The 25,445-nt window shown below is 43.6% G+C and overlaps 1 protein-coding gene across 6 annotated transcripts in view; it reads right to left on the minus strand.

Annotated features, from left to right (window-relative positions):
• The window catches only part of FN1 (fibronectin 1), a 63,230-nt gene that overhangs the window by 31,582 nt on the left and 6,203 nt on the right, over window positions 1-25,445 (minus strand). For all 6 annotated transcript variants that reach the window (XM_075607238.1, XM_075607237.1, XM_075607236.1 and 3 more), the window contains exons 3-18: window positions 25,282-25,419; window positions 23,524-23,655; window positions 22,818-22,955; window positions 21,059-21,217; window positions 20,130-20,321; window positions 19,649-19,828; window positions 17,883-18,059; window positions 16,934-17,086; window positions 14,922-15,050; window positions 11,481-11,624; window positions 8,672-8,793; window positions 7,072-7,249; window positions 4,876-5,052; window positions 4,011-4,139; window positions 3,309-3,398; window positions 2,311-2,505 (exon numbers count right to left, since the gene is read on the minus strand). In XM_075607238.1, the coding sequence (XP_075463353.1) occupies window positions 2,311-2,505; window positions 3,309-3,398; window positions 4,011-4,139; window positions 4,876-5,052; window positions 7,072-7,249; window positions 8,672-8,793; window positions 11,481-11,624; window positions 14,922-15,050; window positions 16,934-17,086; window positions 17,883-18,059; window positions 19,649-19,828; window positions 20,130-20,321; window positions 21,059-21,217; window positions 22,818-22,955; window positions 23,524-23,655; window positions 25,282-25,419 (2,433 nt within the window). The remainder of the gene's footprint in view (window positions 1-2,310; window positions 2,506-3,308; window positions 3,399-4,010; window positions 4,140-4,875; window positions 5,053-7,071; window positions 7,250-8,671; window positions 8,794-11,480; window positions 11,625-14,921; window positions 15,051-16,933; window positions 17,087-17,882; window positions 18,060-19,648; window positions 19,829-20,129; window positions 20,322-21,058; window positions 21,218-22,817; window positions 22,956-23,523; window positions 23,656-25,281; window positions 25,420-25,445) is intronic.

A 25,445-nucleotide genomic window follows, 5' to 3' on the forward strand; every position in this document is an offset into this window, starting at 1 on the left:
CGCAGAGATGTTTTCAGAACTAAACCGATACAAGAATAAGACGTCTTCTATTGTTGCACAAAAGTATAGCAAGAAGATGTACCCTGACGTACCAAGTTGTTTTTATGCAGTTATTAATGTTTAGTGACTTTCAAAAATGATAAGTTAGAGATGTTTTAGCATGTGTAAGTAATTTTAGGCAATAGCAAAAGAAAATATATTGTTTTTTTTATTAGTAATCCAGCCCCTTAAGGGAGGAACCATATGATTACTACATGGTATAAGAAAGCATACTTTGTGACTAGGAGTCAGATCTGCTACCTGTAGCGGTCTCCGTGTGTGTACACCTGTATACAATAAAGCTCACGTGTTATTCTGCTGAACCCTTATATTGTATTGTTATTTCTACGCTTTGACACTCCCCACAATGCCTTGCACTTACAGGCAGCTGTGGCAGGTGCAAAGCATTACTGGGGGCTCGTTTCTACACTCCAGCAGAGAGTGACGACACACTGCACACACCGTTGTTTCAACAGGCGGTTCAACCAAAACCAAGCTACATTTTTCACCAGACAGGCTTTGGAGAAGAGGATTTTTCCAGCCCAGTATGGGATATTTCCACCCACTCACCTCTACATTAAAAATTAGCACAATTATTTTTCCACCACCACAAACACCTACAGGGATGTGAGACTGGTGGGAAAGAGAGGGCACAGCGCCAAATGCAACAAGGTTCCAGCAGAGCAGCCCTTGTATAAATAGCCATTTTTGGAAGTAGGCAGCGGGCTCAACACCATGGCGTATTTGTGCAAAAAAAGTGCATTTAATTAATCTTCTCATCATGCAAAGCTCAGACCACAATCCAATGTGCCAGGATAAAACACGTAAGGTTCGTAAGACCTGAAGCAGCAGATGGGAAGGTCTCACCCAAAATGCTGTAGTCTATGCCCAACAGCTTGTCTTTCACCTGTGCAAGGGAAGTACCACTCTGCATGCAGCAGCTAATGTTCATCTATCCATCCATCACCCAAATGAAGTGCTGCTTCATTATGCAGATACAAAGATAAATTTGTTATGGCGTGTCTTTCTAATCAGGCACGGACAGGTCAAAATCAAGTATATTCAGCTTCTGATTCTAACCCTTGGAAACATGCAAAAAAAATAAAAAATAAACAGACTATTTATATGTTATGGATTATTATAGGCTAAAGCAGTAAAATTCAGGGCAATTTTGAAAACCCTGCTCTCTGATTGGTTAATATTCCGGGCATTATCCACAGTAATGCCCTGAATTTCAGCAGCTTGCAAAATGCAGTTTTCAATCTGTTTATTTCCAGCCAATCAGCTTTCAGAACAGCTGAGACAGGGCAGGGGATTGGTTTGAATTAAGTAAAAGCTGTGAGACATGGCAGGGGATTGGTCAAAAAGTATCAGCCATGGTTTGACTCCTCCCCCTCCCCCTCCCGAGCTGACAGATTTTCTGAGCAGATTCAGTTGAATTGGGGGGAGGGGGGGGAGGTGCAAAGTAGTAAGTGTGTTGTGTATAGAGGTGCAGTGGTGTGTGTGTGTGTGTGTGTGTGGAGGTGTGTGTGGAGGTGCTGTGTCGTGCAGAGCTGGGGGGGGGAGTGCAAAGTTTTGTAAGTGGCTGCATTTTTTATTGTGGCTGCAGTGTGTGTGTGTGTGTGTTGTGCTGTTGTATGTGTAGCAGTAGTTTGTGAGAGTGTAGAGCTGATGTGTGTGTTTGTGTGTGTGTAGAGCTCCATTGTGTGTGTGTGTGTCAGTAGCAGTGTTTATGGGTGTAGCAGCAGAGTTTGTGTGTGTGTAGAGCTGCTGTGTAGTGAGTGTAGAGGTGGTGCTGTGTTGTGTGTCTAGAGCTCCAGTGTGTGTATGTAGAGGCACTGTGTTGTGTATGGTGTGCTGTTTTGTGTGTGTGTGTGTGTGTGTAGCAGCAGTTTGTGTGTGAGCTGGTGTGTCTACACACAGAGGGGATGGCAGTGTGTGGATATAGATATCTGCAGTGTAAGCGTATATAGGTGGTTTCATGTATTTACCATTTTATTTGAATAAAAAAAATCTAACTACAAAAGTGTCTATTATTTATGAAATATGCCTACATTTAGCATATAAATCGTAATAATCCCCTCAGAACAGGGCATTACTGGCCAATAATGCCCTGGCTGGGTTAAAGTCCCTCGGCTTCGGCCAGTAATGCCCTGTTCTTCAGGGATTATTACTTAAATAACAGGTGCGTTTCCAAGAACAGGAGGCCTAATCACACAATGCCACTCTTCATGGGATGCCAATAATCCTGGTGCTGTGCACGGCTCTTACCTATTTGTTGAGTGCCTGTGGTCCCCTGCTGGATGACGATCGGAGTGCTCTCCTGGTTATCTTCCACTGCGTAGATGGTGATGTTGTATTCAATGCCTGGGAGAAGCTCACTCAGGGTTACCGAAGTGGCGGTGTCTGGGAGGATCAGCTCCGTGCTGCTCCCTTCCACCGTTGGAGAATACACAATCCTGTAACCTGGGACAGAGCACAAGCAAACGGTCGGAAATTCTGCATGGATAGCATGTATAGAGCATCACAGGTCAAAAAATAAAAAAACAGGACAACCAAGCATTGGGAGAAAAAACCCAAAAGAGACAAAGGCCAAGTGCTGTCCTAAAACAAATGAGGAACTAAAAAAGGGTACGTTTGTGATGTTTTAAAGAGCAGTATCCATACTTTAAGAGAATGTGCAAGTACTGGAAAAGTGCAGCTGCCCCCTAAAATTACGGCCATTTTTAAAGATTTCCAGGTGATGCCCTTTAAATCAAAGTTAACCAAACTTGTTATTTATATTTCATAGCTGGTTTTTATTTAATTTGCTTAAAAATAAAAATAAATAAAAAAAAAACCCTCAAAAGGCTGAGCATTCACATAACTCTTGTTTAGTTCACTTTCTCCACTACCAGGAGAGCAGCATTTTTCCATCAGAAGGGACCTAATCTGGTTTTTGGGATCTGCTAAAAAAGGTCGGAGGGGATTGCCAGCCATATTACATTTTGTCTTTGCTTACTTTTAACTGCATTTTATTCCTAGTAAAATGAGCCAGTGAACAACCTGATGTGAAACAAAGACATCCTCCTGCACAGTATTACGAAATCTAAAACAAATAGATCATGCTTGGGGACGGTTGCTTTATTCTTCATAGTAAGAATACTACTGAGCGACTAAAATACAATGCCAGGACAACGCCAACACCACCATCCCAACCATGAACACATCTGATCAAGATTTGCTATGTATGCACCAAGGACAGCGCGACAATGCAAAGCAGACCTTACCTGTGATGGGAGCTCGAGGTTTGGTCCAGCTGACGAGAATGGAGGTGTCATCAACACTTTCTATAGTATGGGCAGGGGGTGCATCGGGTGCTAAGATAAGAAAAGGGAGTGGCGCCTACGTTTATTATTCGGGTCATCACTTAAATAAGCAGATGTGTACAGATTTTGCCATTGTTCACTTATGTAACCATGTATTTGTAACCATGTATTGTTTGTCATTTTAACTCCTGTGCCCAGGACATACTGGAAAACGAGAGGTAACTCAATGTATTACTTCCGGGTAAAACATTTTATAAATAAAGTTCTTGGTAAGAACACAACCTGTGTCAGTATATGCATCTTGGACTATGTAACCAACTTTCTGTAGGATTCAGCAGGAACACAGGCACAGAATACTGCAACATCCCAACGAGACCACAGGGTTTTACTGCCAACCCACTGATGGCAGGGGCTGTATTTCCAGGAATAAACCAGCAAGTATTTTTTTCTCTAGTACCATGGCCACAGTTTACAGATGAAGTGCACAACATCAGTGCATATGCTTTCCAATTCTCATAGGTTTGCCGAATGGTCTATGAAAAGCATCAAGACATTCCTACAAGGTGGTTCAACACCAAGCAACCAATCCACAACAAAATAAAACCAGTCCCTACAGCTTTATCAAAACAAACCCTTATTATTTCCCCCCCGGCTGCATCTTACCGGTTGTCTGAGTTGTAGAGAGGATGAGGCTCTGCTCCCCCTCTTCTGAGACCTGATACACGTTCACGTTGTACTTGCGGCCTGGCAGGAGGTCGGGGATACTGACAGAGGTGACCGTGTTGGGGAGGTCTTTAAGGAGAGGGGGGGAAAGAAAAAGTTGTTTTGTATTCTGGATATTACACCAACTTTTGGGGAGAAATCTTAGGAATTACGAAAGAGCCCTCGTCAGACTAGAAACCAAAAGGGTTGGAAGCTGTGTATGTTGGTTATATGGCATCAACAGACCGCACTTCCAAAAGACGTCCGTGCTGTAAAGACACACGCACGAAAATGTCCTTATAGGAGTGTAAGTAGTAACATTAAATAGGGGCTCTAGCAGTGTTGCCTTCTTCCCTGGCCTCAAAATGAGCCCCTACTCTGCCCTTGTGCCCCAGACTTCAAAATCAGCCCAGGAACAGGATTTCTATTCTTTGTCCCAAGATGCAGTGTCTAGTGCCGCACATATTAAAAGAAATATTTGATACAACATTAATACGAGTAGTATTTGATATGACCCAATTTTGTGCACACGCAACATTAACAGGGCTCAGTGGGTTTTTTCTCTGTAGAACGGAATAGATATACATACCTCGGAATCAGTCCTAAATTAGATTTACCATGAAGTGTTAGTAAAGGCCATTGTAAATTCCCAACTAAAAACTGGATGTACAAAATTGTAACCCACGAGACCATAAAATCACAACGGGTTTTCCAAAGGGCGTCTCTTCGGGATCACCCAGGGAAGCGGAACACTGCGGAGAAGCATCTCGCCATAATGGCATCTCTAATACAGTCACCACGTGATGTACACCGCGCAGGCGCTCACCCAGGTAGCGCTTCTCATCTCCTGCCTCACTGAGCTCATACTCCACTCGGAACCCGGACAACGTGTCGGACGCAGAGACCCAGGACACCACGAAGCTGCTGGAGGTGATCTCGGTCACAGACTCAGACGTGGCCACTATAGGGGGCTGAGGGGTCGTTTCCCCTGACAGTGTGTGACCTGCAGAGAGGGAGCAAAGGGTGGCTAAGGAAGAGCAGCAAGAGAAGACAGGGCAATTAAAAAAAGGAGCAGTCCCTCCAAGTCACACCAACTAATGGATTGCCTGCAAAGGCTTAATTTATTTATTTAAACCACTACACTTAAGTGTTTTTTTTAATTAATATTCAAGTTTTCCATAGCAACATGGTTATGAAGACTTTACAAACCACAACCTTTTCCAATAAGTCTGCACCTACATGCAAATTGCAAGCTTCCAGTGTTATTTAAAATTCTCAAAGTTGGGTTTAAACAAATAATTCTATATATATATTTTTTTTAAAACCGAAATGTGTTGTATGTATGGGTGGAATGTGTGGATTGTATGTAATATATACATATATATGCACACGACGTCGCATCGCTGTCGCCGGCAGCAAGCGCAGCCTTAGCGATGGGAACCAGGACTGCCGTTATGTTAATAAATAACCATTACGTCTACTATTATGTTACTGAATAGTGTAAAAACACTTCTACAGCAATTACAAAGTTGCACTGATCATTCTTTCCATGGATTTCACGAGGCCAGCAGCAAAAAAAAAATTAAAAAGCCATATTTGGATTCTCAATATTGGTTAATGTGTTTTCTGCATATAGGGGGGGTGGGGGGGGGGAATAAATAAATAATCTGATTTGTGGCATGTTACAAATGATAGGCTGTTTTCAGGGTTGAAGCAGGGGGTCCCAGGTGCTGAACCCCATTAATTTCAGCTCTGGGGTCCCTTTGCTGCCAGAGATCTTTATCTCTGAAGGGGATGCCAGTAGCGCTGCAGTTTTCAGCTTGTCACATGGGCCGATAGGAAGCCGCACCAGATGACGTCGCTACTTCCTACTGGCCCGGCAGCTTTGAAAAGCAGCCCTAAATGTGAGCACAGGAGTGGCTACCGGCAGCCCCTACAGGAGGTAGGTACCACTGGAAGCAGTGACCCACTAGTGGTAAGCATCGAAGACCCACTGCTTCAATGCTGTATAAAAACGCAGGGATTGCCTCCATCACCAATAATGTTATTCCAATGCACAGCCATTGCTTTTGTTGTTATGTATAGCCGGATCGCCAAAGCAAATAGACAATTTGCAGCAGTAAATCTGCCACTTTAGATAGGGGCTCTTCTGGATCTCCTTACATTGTATGGCCGATACAAAATAACCTGATTTTTGAGAGACTTGGCACGAACAATAGAAATACCATTGGTGGTACATTTGCATGGCTGATAGGTCTGCAACCGTGTCCTTCCACTATCACTTGGCCAAGAGTGCTTCCACTGCAGCCAGGGATTCTGGGTAATTGCAAGCAAATGAGCCCACTACAAGAGGAATCTGTATTTGCTGTACACTGTGTGGTGGAGGGTTTGTCACTTTTTACCCACCATAAGTTTTTTTTTTTTAAATGTCTGGTTATACCCACGTACCAGCTTCATGTTGAATAGCCAGAAACCAACCTTGCACGGATGGGACCCCAAAAAAAGGGTCAAAACGGCTGTCCGTGTAGGTTTACTAGCGATGCACTTCTTTAACCCAGGCTGTGCTGAAAAGCTGTGCAATATGGTAGGCATAAACTTGTAAGGGTTCCCTGTTGAGGTTTGACATGCAAACGCACAAGTGGTATTTTTATTTACTGGACAAAGAAGGCATCTTTTTTTTCCCCCCAATGTAAAATATTGGACATAAGCCAAATTGACGAGGTACAGCTCTGAGCTGGGGCACTTCAGAAGCATGCACATTAGAAGCTAAAATAACTCCTACTTTTGCACCATAATCTCCCATGTAAGTCCTGTTTCCCCATATAAAAAGTCTCACTGTATATTAGCCTACTGTTCCATAGCGCAGTGTCTATTGTTCCACCCAAAAAAAAAAAACCACGTGCATGCTTAAGAGGAGTTTGCCCCTTTTAGTTCTCAAAAACAGATTTCACAAAATGCTTTCCTATGGCTGATAAAACTGGACACCCTTTACACTCCCCCCATCCCATGATATCTCACTTACTGGACACAAGCGTGGTGGCAGTAGTGGTAAAGTCAAAGCGTGTGACCTCCTTCTGTCCGTACTGCAGCATGCTGACCAGTTGACCCTCATACACCACTCCGGGTTTCAGGCCAGAGATGGTATAGGAGTTAAGGTGACCAGGAATGGTCGCTTGTTTCCAAGCCAGTGGTTTGTTTTTCTGGAGGAAACAGACAACTCTTTGACATGAACGCCCAAGTGCAACCAGCAGACGTCAGACATCTTAAAACCTTCATTTTAATAGATCTTAAAATATCCCAAGCTTTGTTCAACAATTAAACCCTTGTAACAATTCGGAGGTGTCGGGATCTGGTGATCTATTTTTCCCTTCAAATCTATGGAGCTTTACATGAAAACATCAACAAGAACAAAAAGCAAATACATGTGCAGAACCTTTATAGTCCTGTCTCACAGCTGGAGGTCTGTGCTGTGATCCATTAGATGTATTGTAATTGATCTCCAATGGCACATGACTACATTCCACAACATTAAGTCAGTCTACTGTACTCTTACTGTAGTGTTTGCTGCTTCATTCCAAGACGTTAGCAATATTTTAGTAACAAAGCATGTTCCTGTAGCGGATGTTATGATTATATTACGGTCAACACCTCTACAATCCCAGTGTATAAAGGCTGCATTCTCTCCCAGCAATAATGAGGATAGCATGGGGAAACAGCAAACCACCCACAGCAGGAGACACCCATTCTACTATAAGAAAATTGGCAAGCTCATGAGCAACAGGGAGAAGGAAGATCAGACACCCCACAGGTTCTGGCCAGCACAATTCTCATGAGCTTGTATTCATTTAATAAAACGTGTGTTTGTCGACTGAGACTAGGTGTGTGGTCTAGCCAGCTCCCAGCAAAATCCCATTTCAATAGCACATCTGAATGCCAATAAAAAAAACAGAGGCTGAAAGGTACTACTTGACCAACAGAAATTAAAGTTACCAAGCTTTGGGTTCTTGCAACATATCTATCCAAAACAGCCCAATTGTTGACTACTTCTTAAAAATGGCCAATTGGAAGGCCTTTATAAAGTGCGATTCCATAAGATCCTTCATCTTATCAATGTAACTTATCTGCCCTCTCATTTTCCAAAAATGACAAACTGCTTATACGTTGTGACCCGATTCAGTTTGTAGACCAAAAACACTCCTCTCCCACCCTAAAAAACCCCACCTCTTAAACAGAGGCTATTTAAAAAAATGTGACATTACCTTTCCATTCTATAAACTCTGACTCTGAAGTACCACTGTAAAAAGTCTTGAATGCATACAGCCACCACTGAGTTGGACTCAGAATTACACATTTAATAGTGTTGTCTGTAGCTGGCTAGAGCTAGATAGAACTATGATCTCAGATAATTAACTGAACCTCCGTTTTAGGTACCTCAGATGCATTTTAAAATCCCACCTCAGAAATGTTACTCTCAAACCAGGAGATCTGCAAAACCATGATGGAACATTGTAGAAAGAGGAGCGCAAGCGCGAGTTAGAGTGATGCAGCAACATGTGACAAACACTACCCGTCACGGCTGGGAATGGGCCAACATACATGGAACACAATGTGAGCAAACTTACAGGCTTCCAGCGCAGGATATACTGCTTTATGTGGGATGGTTGAGGGGCACTCCATTGGATGGGGTGAGAGTTAGGACGGTTGGCACTCTCTGTAATCATCACCTGCACAGGACCGGTTCCAACTGTTATCAAATAAACACACTTCATTAAAAGCCCACTCATTTCCTGGGAGTGTGGTGAAGCAACAGGTAGACTAACAATTTACTTTCTCTCTCCCCTCCCATGCTTCACATTTGACCTCGTGTCACAAGGATGATTACTCTACGGTCCAATAACTCGTGCACACTACTGTGAACACCACGTTTAAACTGAAGGTTAAAGAAAAAATAAACCGCAACGCATAAATTTGCTCATTTACACATTATATAAAACGTTTCCCACTGATGCAAAGTAAAGTACTAAAAAGCAAAGCTTTCACCAAGTCTAAGTTAAGCCACCGTTTAGCTGGACCCATTGGTAAAGAGGGTCAAGGCGGAAACATGCAGATGGAGGATTCATTCCATTTCCCTGACTGGCCAGAGCTCTGGCTTGATTGCAAATGAGCCCCATGAGTTTCTGATTACAATCTGTTTCCAATCCCCCGTGTGGGGAGGACACAGGGGGCTGATGATTCATTGTAACTGCACAGATTCTTATCTAGACTGTAAAGAAGTCTTAAATCTGTCTCAAGCACAGCAGAGCTGGTTTAACTCTACACATGGCATCTATTACACCTAATCAGTGTTCTTGGATTTAATGCCTGCATTGTGATGCTGCAGATCTCTCCTTTTAAACCTGGAGCAGGACAGATAAAGTCTTTTATAAACAGCATCAAGCCTTTGTTCTAGAGAAGGCAGCTGTCTCCTGGCCAGCCTGAGTGTAGAACATATTACATTCTCAATTTTAGTGCTCAAGGGCCACCAACAGGCCAGGTTTCCAGAATATCCCTGCTTCAGCACAAGTGGCAAAGTCATGACAGCCACCTGTGCTGAAGCATGGATATCCTGAAAACCTGACCTGTTGGTGGCCCTTGAGTACTGGAGTTGCCCACCATGTGATGTGGTATATTGCTATAGGATACTGTAATATGACAGTCAATGTCATTTATTTAAGGCTTGACCTGTTGGTGGCCCTTGAGCACTGGAGTTGGCCACCCCTGCCCTAGTGTTTTTCATGACCCTTTGCATAGCTACACAAGAGGGCAACGTACCATTGGCCAGAGACCTGTCCTTGGGATGTGCAGTAAGTACTGTTTGAATAAGCCATGGGACAGGACAAACAGATTTTGCCAACAGTTATGAGTCATTTCTCCAGCCACCCCCATTGCAGGATCTGGGTTACGTTGGAATTCACAGGTGCTCTAACAAGATTCTATAGGTGAAAGATGCTCTTCTCACTACATTCCCTCAAGTAAAATGTATTCTACAAAGCGTGCAAATGGATTTAGCCAAAATAAAAACAAGCACTCGTAATTCTGTGTTCGCCAATCCCCACAAAAACAAAAAGGTTCATGAAAATTCACACAGAACAAACCCCAAAAAGCTTACATTTTAGACCCCTGTACTGCAAGATGAGACCAAGAAATGACATCAATAATAAATAGACCTCATACCTGGTTATATATTTTGTTAACATCTAAATTTACTTTGCTCCTTTCATTACTGAAAGTGGCTTCCTCCCATCCCCCCAGAAATTTGTTTAAAAAAAATAAAAAAAATTTTTAAATAAAGTTGAGACTTTCTAAATACAGTACCAGTTATAAGACTGATGTGATCACTTCATCTTTGTAATTTCTGTTGCACTCTCCTAGGTAAGACTTCTTTCCAACTAATTTATTGTTTATACAGAGTGTCACTGGCTTTTGGGACTTAAGTTAGTTAACATAAAAAACATTCGTTATAAACCATGCTAGCAATTTGTTAATTGTCGGCTCATATTGCCAAGAGGAGACCAACTGTACATATAATTCAGGTTACATGGGGCAGCAAGTTTAACAGCTAAATTTAAAGGACAGCCCTGTGTGCCACCTTTGATTGGCAATTTGCACAAGATTTGACATTTAAATATAGTAGTGCACCAGGTTTAAGGCAGGTTTACTGAAAGCCTCCAGACACCAATAGTTAACTTGTGTTATCGCTTCACGGAATGGACAGAAAGCACACACACCGAGAGCCGCTATCAAAAATGTAGTTACAAGTTCGTGGAATCTGATGATAGCAGCGCTGGCAGATTTCAGAGAGAAGGGACATTACCATGAACTTTATCCTCCGGTTGCATCATCATAAAGCTGTGCAATATTGTCTCAGCGCATGCAACCCACCCCCTTCCATTTTCTCTGGAACTTAAATAAAATGGTAAAGGAGAATGTACTGCTGGGTTCTTTCCTTTGACCTTCTGAAGATTCCAGCAGGACACATCTCATCGAGTGGCACTGAAATCCCAAGCCATCTAAAGTGATGATCTAAGGCACGCAAACCCTCCACCTGCCTTTACAAGGTGGAACAAACATCTGTCTCTTTGACATCTCACTCGAGGTTACAATATGACCAGAACAATGATGGGGAAAACATCAATATGACAGCACCTAAACAGGAAGCCAGTTCTACAAACTCAGTGGGATTTAATTACACCACCTTCTGAAATTGAAAAGAAAAACTGACACCGTCCACAGTAATAAGCCCTTAAAGCATGAAGTCTCAAAATATACAACAAACATTAGCCCAGTAAATGATCCCTTTGCTGCTGCCATCACCAGCAGCATCCAACCACACAGGATTCTCACTGCAACCATTAATGTGCAACTGGTAAATATCATAAGCAGGGTGGTTACCTGGGTAGGTTTGCTGAGGTTGGCAGTGCCACTCCCCGATTCCTTTGCCATAGCAGTAACACTGGTATCGTACCCCATGAACGTGCTTCTCCCAGGAATCACCGATCTGGTAGTAGAGTCTGGTTTCAGAGTCCTGGCACTGGTCTGAAACACATTGGAGACGTCAGCATAAACCTTGTTCTACTTAGGGCAGGGATGGCCAACTCCAGTGCTGAAGGGCCACCAACACATCAGGTATTCAGGATATCCTTGTTTGAGCCACCTGTGCTGAAGCAGTGATATTCTGAAGACCTGACCTGTTGGCGGCCATCCCTGGTTTAGAGGAATTGGATAGAGATTTGCATGGCCCCATCATGACCCCTGAGCAAAGCAGTAGCTATTGGGGCATTTCCAAGAGAACACCATTCTCCCCGACCCCCCCCCAAAAAAAGCCTGATAATATCAATCCTGATGTATGCACCCTCTGGCTCCGGATATACAATTTGTAGTTGTGTCCATTTGAAAGAAACATGGCAGCCAGGGTCACAAATAGGAAGCTGCAATCTATACTGGTGGCCATACTTGTCTATTGGCAGCAGGACCAAGTCCTTGATCTTGTCCGCCATATTTATTATAACATTTATATAGCACCCTTATCTGGGATGCTGTACATTAAACTTGCTTGGCTGGTGGGCAGGGGTTGGGGTCAGGTCTCTGGATTTAGTCCTGTCGGTGGCATGGCAATGGGCCCGACAGTGGAGGCAATTGGATTGGTGAGGTGGGTGACTAGTGTGTTTGGAGAGACTTTGGGAAGGAGTGAGCGTAGGGGAGATCATGGGCATTGTGGAGGCTGGGGTGATGGAGGGGGATGGGAGATTAATAGGGGATCATGGAATGTGATGGTGATGTGGAGATGCGATGGTATATCTGGTGATGAGTGGTCTTCTGAAGATGGCTACGAGGGGTGAGATTGAATGTGGTGGGGGAACCAAGGCAAATGATCAGAATCGAGAGGCACAGGTGGCTGGGGCAATCAGGGAGCGAAGGGAAGGTGTGTAGCGAGAGATGAGTGCTGAAAGGTGAGGAGGGGAAAGACCATGGAGAGATTTGTAGACCAGGGTGAGGAATTTGAAGAGGGAACGCTGTTAGATGGGTAGTGGAGGTGGGAGAGGAGAGGGTGGTATGGGCAGAGCAAAGGAGATTGAGAAGTGTACGGGATGCAGCATTTTAGATTTCTTGGAGGGGTATGGAGGAGTAGAGGGGGAGACAGAAGGTTGTAGTATAGACGAGGAGGGGATGAAAAGTTTGGCCGAGGAGGGAGAAATGAGTGGACAAATGTTTCTTATGTTCTATAGATACCCAACAAGAGGGGAGGGGGTTCGAACAACAACAACCACACACATACACTAAATAAAAACCAGCACCAAACAGAGCAAAGCGAAAATAAATAAAATGCATGTAAGGCAGCGCTTCTAGTCCTGGCGACGGAGCGTCAAAACAAATGTATTGCATCCAGAGCGTGCGCTTATAGAAGGAGCGAAGCGACAGCTTGGTCGCGATCACTAGAAGTCAATTTGATTTCGTTTGTGACCGCAGCGTCGCCGGGACTATAAGAGCAGTCTGAGATTTACACCTCCCTGCCATTCTACGCAAGGCAAGCTACTCCAGTGTCTGGGCATTTTATTTTCTGGTTGTATGAAAAAAAGAGCAATCCAGGCAATATCCTTTATTTTTTTATTTTAAAATTCAATTCTTAATGCCATTTTTAATGAGTTTTAATATACTGAGCATCTTTATTTCTATGGCAGGGTTTAGCCCATCTCCCCAGCAGTGCAAGATATTTGTAACACTTTCCTGTTTGTGATCATTTGTTGACAATATTACCAGCAATTTGAGTTGTAAACTAATAGTCAACGTTACCTTCGTAATACAAGAATTCTTTGTAGCTGCTGAGTTACACTGACGGAAGGGTTTATTTGAAACTGAAAGGCGGCCATTTAGTAATCCCTGGGAAGCAGGATTTTACTGATCAATAATGGGAGAACTAATCGATCGGCAGCTTAGGAAATTAGTTTTCAATAAAGGTAATCAAAGAGATAGATAATATATAATATATTTTTATTGGGATGTCTCAGAACACAGAACAAAGCCACAGCCAAGAGCTGTGCATGAAGGTTTTTTATTTCTAAATAAACACTGCATTCTCAATTGGCTGGCAAATGGTTGTGATCGGATCCCTTTCCTGCCCTAAATCACAGATCCATGCATAGTATTGGTGAAGCAGTTAAGTGGCAGCAGCGGTTTGGATTTCCTCTAGCAGATGGATTCAACCCTTCTGGATTTCAGCAAGGTCAGATATATATAGTACTGTACTAGAGACCTCTTACCATATCCAAGAGCGTATGTTACCAATTCCTGTGTGATGCACTGGGTACCCTTGGGGCTCATGCCACTTAACCAATACTATGCACGGATCTGTGATATAGGGCAGGAAAGGGATCAGATCGCAATCATTTGCCAGCCAATGGAGACTGCGCAGTGTTTATTTAGAAATAAAAAACCTTCATGCACAGCGCTTAGCCGCGGCTTTGTTCTGTGTCCTGAGAGACATCAGCCCATTGAACGCTTGCCAATGAAAACAGATTGAAATGCACAGGGCTTAGCAAACTGATTGAATAAACAGATCAGATCTCACCACCCATTCATCCTCTGCCTCCCCCTGCACAGGGCTACCGCTCCGCGTTTAATCTCCAGAGTTTGGTCAAAGATTAAATACAGCAAAACATACTTTAACATTTTGAAATGGAGCTGTTCTACAATTAAAACTAATACAACATAAAATGAAACAATGTAAGGGCTTCCATGTGTGTAACGCTTTAGGGAACATTGGCAATGGTCCTGTAACAATTAGCACTGTTTAGTGTATCATTTTCAATCCCCCAGTATTTTTGATTTGCTTAAAAGAGGGAAGTCTTCAAAATCTACAGCTATTGCCTTAACTCACCAAACGATAACCAACACGGCCATCACTCTGGGGATGAGTTACAGTATGAGTATATAATGCAGCATGTTTATTTTAAAGTTAATTTATGATGAAAGTGAAGGATAGTAGCATAAAAAGTTAAAGATTAAGACTTTACATTCACACAGAGTAAACAAAAGCTTAAGAGTTTTTACAATGTTTATTTAATTTATTTGTCAGAGCAAACAGTTATTCCAAGCCTTGTTGGTTTGCAAAACAGGGGTCACAAGTCATTAGTGTAACCAAGTTGTGGAACACACACACACACACACACGGAATCAAGCCATTATATTATCCAGCTGCCCCCTTAATATTTAAGACAGGAGTATTCTTTCCCACAAGTTCCTGCCACATTTTACTTCCATGACAAACATTGAAGAGCGCAGGTAAGTGAAGGCAGAGGGTTGACTACATTAAGGTTCCACGTCTGGTTTACTTACCAACGGCATCACACTTCCACCTGCCACGTCCCTGGCCATAGCACGTGCAGTTCATCAGGTGTCCTTCCTCGTGGCGTTTGGTAAAAGTATAGTTCACATCATACGTGACCCCATCCACGATGCACTGATCTGTTCGAGGAAAACCCCATTAAGGCCTTACTATGCCCACCAGGACATCAGAGATGTTCAATAACCTGCCAGTGCAAGCTGCATTGGGCCAGATTGTAAGCTCTTGTGCTCATGTATAATCATAGCTTATATTCCTGCAAAAACAGCGTTTACACTAGAAGCTTTTTATAACAAAAAGGAGGAAAATTAAAGGAAAGCAGTGAAGTTATTTGGAGAGTTGAAGCCCCCACCACTCCCCTATCCCATCTGTGAATATACTCTTTGGCAAGCCTAAAATCGGGTTTATGGTGTTTGGCTCAAACATGTATTACTGCATAGGACAAAGATAGAAACTATGCTGGTTTTCACATTAGTTTCTAACTACACAGAGACACACCACTTTTCCTACGAACGGTCCATGCAGTGCATCTACAGAGCACTGCGGCTGTTCCCAGTGTGACCTGTATTGCGAATGCTTTGTTCTGCAGGCTTGTGTATAAGTATACATTTGCAGTCACAGCTACAGTACACAGACCGTTAATATAGTGCAGCTGTGACTGGGCATAGCAGGGAGAAGATTTTCCAATACTGTGGACTTCACAATAACATCTGCTTATTATAACCAACGGGCACTGTTGCAATGTTCTGCATCGATTCAAGAATCTGAGCCACACATCCTTTCTAACGACCTGGAATTTCCCTCAGGAAGTGCTTCGTGGGCTGGGAAATTCACTTGCCACTTTAAAAGCAGCAAAAACATGCAAAATCTTATTTTTTGTTAAAAACAGTTCTGCGGTACTAGATGGTGACTTAATTCACCTCTCAATGCAATTTTTTTTTTTTTAATGTACCAAGCATGATTTGGTTTCTATAGCAGGTTTCATCACACCTCACAAGCCGTGCAAGATCTTTCTAAGGCTGCGCTTATAGTACCGGCGACGCGGCAAAACAAATGTATTGCCGCTGTCGCGTGCACCTATAGTAGAAGCAAAGCGACGGCTTGGTCGCAATCGCTGAAAGTCAAGTCAATTTGATTTTTCCAGCGACCGCAGCGTGATGTCACCGGCACTATAAGCGCAGCCTTACAACTTCCCTGCTTGTGATAATTTGTTGCCAACATTTCCAGCAGTTTGAGCTGTAAAAATTAGATACTGTTACCTTAGTAATAGCCAGATACATTGTAGCTGCCGAGTTACACGGACTGAAGGGTTGATTGGAACTGAAAAGTGGCCATTATCAGGATTTTGACAAATTTATAAACAGAAGTACCAAACGATGGCCGTCTTGTGTAAAATTGTAGAATTATACATGGTCACATGCTTTACATAAGAAAAAAAATAAATGTAGGATTGTTTCTTTAGATTGGCATTTTGAGTGATCCCACTACTGTATACAGACCCCCCCCCCCCCAAAAAAAAAACCCCAAACAGAACCTGGTTGCACCACACAACCTTAATGTTACTGTATTCAAGTGCCAATTAATTTATGCCTTTTCAATATTTATCTTGCAAATAAGAATTGTTATAGTATTTGAATGATATTCAAATCTTGGCTTTTAAATGGCTCCTGATACTGGGTGTTTATTAGTAAAGTTGTGGGAGTTTTTGCATGCGTCTGAGACACTTCCATCAGTAAAAATCAACATATCTTGTAAAAATGTGACAAAGCCGAGGTTAGGGCAGGAAATGCTAAACACACAAAAGGCTCTCACCTTGGCTTTAAAAGGAATTTGCAATCGCAGAAGTTTTCCTAGTATACATCACCTTCAAAAAGAACCAAAGCCTGATTCTTAGTAACTACAGAACCCGTAGTACAGAGAATTAACGCTGCAGCAAAGCTCGGAAAGTTGCGAGTAAACCCGGTGATAGTCTGCATAGTTAAAGGGACGGGAGAGCCGCCTTTACCTTTAAGCTGGGAATAAGCAATGCAGTTCCATTCCCCGCGACCATTTCCAACACATGTGCACCTCATCATGTGACCCTGGTCATGCTGTTTGTCCCACTGGTCACCCACACGGTACATGACGCCCTCATTAGTTGTGCAAATTTCCTCATGAGCTATTGACAAGAAAAGCAGCCTTGTTAAAAAAAAAAAAAATATTCCATACCAGAGTAATACTGTTACATTAGGTCTTAAATTTTAGCAATAAAAAACACACCACGCGTCACTGTTCAGCTGGGTTCCCCACACACTAGTACAGATGAAGCAAGACTTTCTGTCCTCGGTATAGCGGACGAACAAGCAAGTGGGCAATGTGCAATGATGGCGCTGCAGGGGTCCATGCACCAGAACGGGACCCTCCGCAGCGTAAACCCGTCTGTGCCACGTCCTCCGTGGTTGTGTGACTGCGAGTGGCAGGGACTTTGAAGAAAGCAAGTCTTGCTACATCTGTATGTGCCCAGATTTCGCCCGATGTCTGCATGTAGGCGCTTGCAAGATCTTTAGTACAACAATGTCTTGTTTTATGGTCACCTGAGCAAAGTTCCATGTAGGACCCAAAATGTTGTTGCCGTTTGTCTACAATAAATTTCCTTTGAATTGGACACAAGTTTGTAAGTTGTGACGTACGTGTGCTTGGAGATGGCAATTCCCTTGTGTTTGTACAGGTTAGTTGTGCTGGCTAGACTGCTTGGTCCCAGTTCTCTCTATTTCATTATTCTTTTGAACTGTTTTATGATGCGTCAAGTGCGGAGATTATATAAAATTAAAATAAACATTTACATGTGAGTTTGTGTCTTCTAAAGAAGCGTATCCCCTTGTTCATTAGCTTTATTATATGCGTTCCGATTGCCGATCCTAGTAGTCACAATACGGACAACCTTAGGGAGGTGGCTCCTCAAACATGCGACTTACCTGCCATGGGGCAGAAGCCAAACTTCTGGTCCACGTCATAGTTGAGAGTAGTTCCACACCACTTCATGCTGTCCCTGCGACCCTCAGATGTGCAGTCTGTGTAGTTTCGGTTGTTGTACAAAAATGGGAAGTTGCAAAGTGCTCCGTTGGAGTTCCCACCTCGTGTCTGTACTAAGGCTATAGACAGACAGATAAAATGACACCATTAGTGTTGATAGTCAGCCTTTGAAACACCTTCACCTAGCGTTTATCCCCATTGATGACGTCTAAAGTGGATCCCTAATACTACAAGGAGATGCATTGTAATCTCTTGTAGGAAGGCAGCATCACCCGTCACCCCAAAGTGTCACAAAGTGTCTGTGGATGCTCTACATCTTTTAAATATCCTTAAACCTGGATTTCTGATTTAATTTCTTCACAGGTATGTTTGTTTGATTGGAACCCTTCTTTCAAATTAAGCCCATCGGCTATTGATCTACCTGGTATGCGCTGAATAGGCAGACCCCTCCCTTAATTGTTAATCAAGTGACTGTACTTAACAGTATTTAAGCGAGTCTATCTTGGCTGTGAGCCATATGTCTGTGGAGTTAATACTGGAGTTAGAATTGGAGTTGAATACTACAAGAAGATCTTGACTCTGCATTTCCAAAACTACAACCTTGTAACTGAGAACTTGACTTTCTAAATGCTGGTATCATTTGTACTCTTCCTATCCTCCAATACCTGGTTTAGTCTCTCCTCCTGCATCTCACTGTGCCCTCCCCATCGCTTTTTCTGTTTAATGTCTACTCACTCCTTTGTAAACGTTTCTGTTCTCTCCAACTTCCCCCACACCCCTCCCATCCTAGCCACATTTCTTCACCTCTCCTCCCCTCCACCTACGCCCATACAAAAAGCATCCTCACAAATACTATATTCACACCCTCTATCTACTCCTTCCTGCTGCTGGATATCTCCTAATCCTCAACCCAAACACACCTGCTCTCATCCATGCCTCCCTGCCATCTCCCCCCATGCAAATGGTGTTAACCTCCTGATTTAATCCTGACTAACCTTAAAACTCGCCCCACAAATCAAGCATCCCAACAGCCTGCACTCATAGCTATTGTCCCACACCCAGTCACTCCTACCCCCCATTGTTACCAAGCACTGACATCTACAGCATATTCCCTCACCTGATGTCCAAGTTTCCCATCGTACCACTTAGATTGTAAGCTCCTCTGGGCAGGGATTTCCTTTCCTATTGTCTGATTTTGCTGCACTTAATGTATTATTATAAATTCCCTGCACTATATTCTTTGTGAAGCACAGAGTACACTTTTAGTGCTATATAAAGACATACAATACAGTACACAGTCAAGGGAGTCAGACAAGGCAAATCTTTCGCAAGCACATATTTTGATATGACCCATTGCCAGTCATAGCCACGGCCTGTCAACTCCAGAATCTGAGGCGCCATCATCCAACACTGCACAGATTCACCATCATACACTGGGGCACGTAGACATTGGTCCTTTACCTTATTCACGAAGGTCACCCTACACCAAGACGTACAGGGGTACAGAACGACACATCATTGCCACCGATTTGGCATATGCACAAACGAAACGGAAGTGTGAGCACACCCCCGGTTGGATTCTAAAGACAGAGTCTCTACACTGCGACACATATTGCACCATTTTGTATTTTCCCCACTTAGTTCGGTCAACTCTGCCAGGCAGCTAGCAGTACATTCCTCTGCAGGTCCCTGGGGCATAGGAACATACCACGCTGATCTGTGCAGAAGGAATACTTCTTGTCCTGATCATAGTTGGAGCTGGTGCCACACCAGAGCTTCCCATCCTGGCGTCCATCACCTGTGCAGGAATAATAGGTCTTTCCATCGTGTGTGAATGGAATGACGCACGGATCACCATTGGCATTACCGCCATATGTTACAGTCTCAACTGTTTGAAAAGACAAAAGGGAAATCAATAAGGAATGAGGGGGAAAAAAAAAAAAAAAAAAAAAAAAAAAAAAACCTTTTAACTACTAAATAAATCCTTTTTTGTCAAATTACTTCAATGCTGATAGGGTAAGCAATATTGCTGCATTGCAGACCCTTTCAGCACTGGAGGGGTTAAAATCAACTTGATAAAATATTAGAAAGTATATGGAAGACTAGAACGGGAATGGCCACCCGAGATGAACATATGCAAGGAGCAGCCATCTTTAAAAAAAAAAGCCAAAAAATAAATAAACCCTCACCAGTCTCCTCGCAGCTGACTCCATTGCCCAGGCATGTACAGAGCATCTGTTTGGCGCCCTGTGTCCGTACCCATCTCATGCCCACAGAATACAGGATTCCATTGTCCGTCACACAGTGACCATTGGGTTCCAGTTGTGTATCCGGCTGGTAAATTGCAGTTTGCACATTAGTGTAAGAGTTTGAGCCAGTTCCTGAGGGAAGAGCACAGAAAAGAAGCATTACAGTTATTCATTACATTGACTGCCACGTGCACTTCCCTTGCCAAGGAACAAGCAAAGGTGTGAAGGCAATTATCCCACGGGTAATTGACCAGGTAATTGCTTGGGATATACAAAGCAATCTTAATTATGAAAGAAAGCCAAGAATAAAAACAAAGCAGTGGTGTTGCAACAGATCGGAAAATGGGCAGACGAGATGGATAAGTGTGGCTCTTATGTCCACAAATTCTATATTTAGGCTTCAGCGTCTCCTACAATGGGATCAAATTCTGCAGGGAATGGCCACCAAATAGATACAGAATGTTTGGAACACATCAAGATGGACATCACAGATATCAGAAATGCACAGCACCCTTCATTTGAAATAAACAATTTCTTTTTATATGTTTGCAAGGGTATTTGAGCACAGCTCCCACTGTATAACCTCTAGGCAACACCATATAAAGCTAAAAATCAGTTCAGCTTTGAAATGACTAACACATTGTTCCATCACCAGGAGCCTTAAACAAATATCTAATGAAAGCAGTGTGTGTAGTGTATTCCATGGTATTTGTGCACTCTGTTAAACTCCAAAAACCTTAAAATGTCCAACATTATATACGTTTTGCAGCCCAACTTTGAAAGCTGTTGGGCATGTGTGAGCAAGAACCACCAAGGCTTTAACTCAGCCAGAAGCATCAGTGGAGACTCTTCACACAATCATTGCTTACCAGTGCCTGTTGATTGTACAGATGAGTGCCTCTCACACTTCCACTCCCCTCTGCCATTGCCTGTACAGATACACTGCAGCATGTTTGCTCTGGTATCTGTCTTGCTCCAGGTATCACCGATTCGGTAAGAGGTTCTGGTGTCCTGGTCATTACACCGATCTGTGGTTGGAGACAGAACAGTCTTCACATTGGCTTCTCATTCATGTCTATCGCTAAAGATGACATTGCATCCACCATTGTTCTGGGAGCCAAATACAGAGACTGCATACAGAGCACAAATGTGTTTAAAAAGAGTCCAGATTGTGTTTACTTGACACTACGTCACTTATAAATACTTTATGCATTATAGCCAAACTAGATGGTGTTCTCAACTGGACTAAGAAACTGAAACACGTTGAAGCGGTTGCCATAACTTTAATCCCAGAGTGCTATTGTTGGAGAGGCTCCGTGAGTTTGAGGCAGGGGAACCTGGTTCAAATTCTAGTGTCAGCTCCTTGTGACCCTGGGCAAGTCACATTTTCACTGTGCCTCAGGCAGCAAAAACAAATTGCAAGCTCATCTGGGCAGGAATGGACATGCCCCATGTACAATGCGGCTTACCCATGCACTGTACAGTAATTGTGAAAAGCAGTGAATCCCATTGGGAGAAAAGAGCTATGAAAATTAGTTATATATTGCAAGGGTTATCTGGCATTTAAAGTGTTATTTGTGTTTGCACTTCTATTTAGAGCAGCGATTTAAATGCTCACATTCCCACACATGCAAAAAAGGTACAACAGTGAGCCTAGATTCATTGTAACATCGCAATCAATGTTTTAAATTCCAAGGCAATTTAAATTCCAATGAGATTGAATATGCTGGGCAAATGGATGCCGCATGGAACAGGAAGTCCAGATGTGGTAGAGAACAGATAAGACAGACTTCCATATCCCCAAATAGTCCAAAACACGCTGGGAATGTAATGTATTGTAATGCATTGTAATGCATGCAGTGCTCTGCAGAATTGGTATTGTAGGTGAAAACCAACAGGGCGGAGGAAACAATCCTCCCCTAACGCTGAAAATGAAATGGAAAAGATCTCACGGCACGGATTTAAAAAGCAAATACGATAATTTAAAGGTGCAAATAATTTAACAGCCGGAGTGGTCTTCCTTAAAAACAACCAAGCGTGCTTAAAGCACATATTTGTCTTCTATTGTATCTTTGGACAATGGGTACAATTCTGTTTCTTTGGGGCTGTGATGGTCAAGTGATTTAACCCTTGCCCCACACTATATACTTATCAAGTCTCAGTTCACAAACAAACTAAAAAAAAAATATATATATAAGAATGAAGTCCTCATTTTAAAAGTTTAGTTTGGTTCCCATTTATTCCTCTAAAAAGCAGTGTTCAGAGAAGTAAAATACCCCCCACACCCTCTCTTCCCATTTACCTAGTTGAGAGAAAGGATTCAAATCATTTAACTGATCAGGGCATGATCACATGGAAACTCCCATTGAAGTCAATGTGAGCTTCCAGGCAATGGTGCGTCGATCGGCACTATTGCAGCTTAATGATTAACCCCCAATGGGAATATTTATTTACATATATTCATTGCTGGTGGCGCCAGCAATGCATTGCGCTGCTCTGGCACTCAAAGGGTTACATGAACTTGTGTTTCTCCCCCATAAGAAAAACAAAAACACTAAGTTCTCCAACACATCCACATCCCAACACTGGAGCCTTTTGTTAGAGGCGCTTACAGAAGCCAGCACTTACTTCTAGAGGTACACGTGATACGCCCGCTGCCCTCTCCCAAACACGTGCAGTCCACCATCATCCATCCTTGGTAGGGCTTCTCCCAGGTCTGTCCAACCACGTAGGATGTGCCAGCGGTGTTATCATAACATCGCTCAGCTGAGGAGACAGGAGAATGCGGGAGTGGGCTGCAGAGTAGCAGAGTTTTACTAATCACATACACTGCAGGACGGTTCTGCAACACAGGTGGTCATACTACGCATCGCCAATCTTGTACCACCGGTTGGGTAATAGGCACCAATCTCGAGGGGATACAACGCCATCTAGCATTGTACCGTCAATGTCAGATTACAAACCATTATACAAAAAAAAAACCCACACAGTATGGATTACTGCTCCATGAGTGGAAAGCCCATCTGAAAGCCTATGCGGGAATGTGTCACGTTAAATATGTAGCACAGAGGTGCAAAATGACTCCCAGGAGATAGCTATAAAATGCTACAGGAGGCAACAATGTAACCTGACTTTTGGTAATATAAATGGATTTAAGGATCTAGCTATAAAATGCTACAGGAGGCAACAATGTAACCTGACTTTTGGTAATATAAATGGATTTAAGGATCTGGCTGTATCTATATAGTGCTCTATGCGGTACCATTACAAAACATTGCAGGAAGGATATTCCTAGGCATAAGAGCATGCAATCTAAACCTTGTAGATAACTTACCGACAGGTTTGCAGGTCCACTCCCCCTTGCCATTACCCAGACACACGCATTCCAGCATATAACCCCCAGTCTCATGGGGTCTGCGCCAAGTGTCTCCAATCTTATAGGACTGGCCACCCTCATGACAACGATCTGCATTGCAAAAGAGAATTGGACATGGAACAGACTAGAAACCTACAGTGTAAAGTACTCATCCACTGCTCTTGCATGGACAGCGGCTACCAGTCTATTCAAACAAGAGATACATTTGTTTTTGTGCGACAGCTTCTGATGGGGCTTTGTAGTCTGCATGGAAAACAGCTCTGGGCTGCTGGCTGGGATGGAGCAAGCGAGGATAAAAAAAAAAAATTAAAAACACAACAGTACAGATTGCCATGTGAACATGGATGCCACAGGAATTTTTAAATACAAATTAAAAATCAAACAAGCACAGAGGAACGGGAAAAAAAAAACAGTTCTTCCAAAAGGCAGAAATATACAGGTGCAGTCAGATTTCAAGGCGAGTTAGTGACAATAGCACCATGACTTCGTCCAGACCACAACAACCCAAAGAGCCATCTGCATCAATAGCCAGAGTCAGGCTACGGCCCCGCTGCACGCACCTGCATGCCCGCCTTGCGTCCAGGCAGCGCGTGCACGACGCTTCACTGTGATCTGTAGGTAAGCTTGTTTTAGGCGCGGGTGGGGCCAAAATGGGTCGGGTGGGCGCAGCCATTACGGGTAGTGGGCGCGACCATGAGTGGTAGGGGGGGTTCCTCTCCCCCGTGGCGGTAAGGTGCCTTATGCACTAGCTGTGGCCCCAAATATATGTTCAACCACTTAAGTGGTATCCCACTCTACCTCTCCCCCATGCCACTTTGCTTCTCCCCCCCCACCATCCCTCTCCATGTGCCACTCTCCCTCCTGTCAGTCTCTCTCTATACCCCTTGTGCCACTCTTCCCCCCCCCCCCCCCCCCGTGTGTCACTCAACCCATAAGTCTCCGATTGGCTCCCTGGCGCACCATGTGACGCGTCGCCGCACGGAAAACAATCCTGTTGTAGCCCCTGCTGCGTCATAGTATGTAGTGAGCCAGGAAGCGGAGGAGTTACCCAGGACGGATAGGGAGGAGGTAAGGGGCTGGTGAACGGTGCGGCCGTACACGGTGCCGGCCGCAACGGGGACCTAGCCTTCACCAGAGGAGACAAGCAGATGAACCCTTTATGGCAAATAGACATGCACTTTCCATAAGGAGGGCCTTCAAGTTCAGATCATTAAAGAGAGGAGAAAAAAAAAACCTCCCCATCTAGAAAGGCAACATCTGGCCTCACCCCATGAAACAGCACATTAACACCTTTATGCCCCCAACTATACAAAAGACCCGATTTGCATGTGACAGGAATACCAGGACAAGCATTTACAAGCCACCAAGAAGTCACTGACCAAATGTCAAAGGGTCTAATTACTTCAAAGATGTAGCAGAGCAGATAAACTTAGGCTGAGGCAGGTTTTCAGGATATCCCTGCTTCAACACAGGTGGCTCAATAAGTGGTTCGATCCAACAACTGAGCAACGTGTGCTGAAGCAGGGATAGCCTGAAAACTTGACATATTGGTGGCCCTTGAGAACTGGAGTTGGCCTCATGATCTACACAATCTGTAGCGTGTCTGCCAGAGATTTCTACAACATTGAGTATATTTCCCAGCAGACTTCTCAATACGCCATTATTGGTGTCCCCTTTACCTGCTGCATTATAGAGACCAATAACAGTGACACTTACTTGCAATGGTGCAGCTGATCCTGCCCCTGGTGGCTCCAATGCAGGTACAATCCCAGATCATGCTGTCCTTGGGGCGCTCATAAGTCTCCCCCACCCGGTACGTAGAGCCCGTGTATTTGTCAAAGCAAGTTTCTTCGGCTGTTTGGGGGCAATGAGACCGGAAC

The sequence above is a fragment of the Ascaphus truei genome, chromosome 7 (genome assembly GCF_040206685.1).
Source record: "Ascaphus truei isolate aAscTru1 chromosome 7, aAscTru1.hap1, whole genome shotgun sequence".
NCBI classification, from domain to species: Eukaryota; Metazoa; Chordata; class Amphibia; order Anura; family Ascaphidae; genus Ascaphus; species Ascaphus truei.